The sequence below is a fragment of the Caenorhabditis briggsae genome (assembly GCF_000004555.2).
Source record: "Caenorhabditis briggsae AF16 supercontig from assembly CB4, cb25.NA_041, whole genome shotgun sequence".
Taxonomy (NCBI): domain Eukaryota; kingdom Metazoa; phylum Nematoda; class Chromadorea; order Rhabditida; family Rhabditidae; genus Caenorhabditis; species Caenorhabditis briggsae.
In genome coordinates, this window is record NW_025543218.1 from 22,287 (window position 1) to 22,839 (window position 553).

The 553-nt window shown below is 43.6% G+C and overlaps 1 protein-coding gene across 1 annotated transcript in view; it reads right to left on the minus strand.

Moving 5' to 3' along the window:
- CBG23787 overlaps positions 1–49 on the minus strand; it is a gene marked incomplete at both ends in the record, with an annotated part of 834 nt that extends 785 nt beyond the window's left edge. The window contains one exon of the mRNA XM_002647867.2: positions 1–49. This exon is cut by the window's left edge and continues 785 nt beyond it. Within this exon, the coding sequence (XP_002647913.2) occupies positions 1–49 (49 nt within the window).
- Between the last annotated feature and the right edge of the window lie 504 nt (positions 50–553).

Genomic DNA, 553 nt, shown 5'->3' on the forward strand with positions numbered 1-553 from the left:
TGTGTCGCTGTGGTCGTCCTTTGTGAGCGGACGTCGAAGACAGTAACATTAGTAGCATAAACATAAACATTATCATGGTGGACAATGTATAAAAATGTGTGTGTGCCACTCGCTTATATAGGGCCTTTTAACGGGGGGGGGGGGGGGGGGGTTCCAGGTGGGACTGTTACACCTGGGTTTTCCAGGTGGGGTTGTAACTTTAGAGTAATAAAGTAATAAAGGTTCAGACGACGCTTGAGAGACCCCTTCCCAGAGGATATTTTAGTGATCGCCATTACCAGGCACACATTAAGATGAATGTGTTCCGATTCATTATTTTTTTGCTACTTTCGACTTCCCCTGTTTTCGGATTCCCTGCAATGGCACTTGTGAAAGCTTCTCCTGTTATAGCTGATGTAGTTACGGTAAGTGATGTAACTATTAGTAAGTGAACAACAAATCTTTCCAGCGGATCATAGAGTATGTGAATAAGGTGGAGGCGAGAAACTACGAACATCATATCAAGGACACACTTCAAATCAATGTACCTCAACATGAGGATGAAGATCACTCG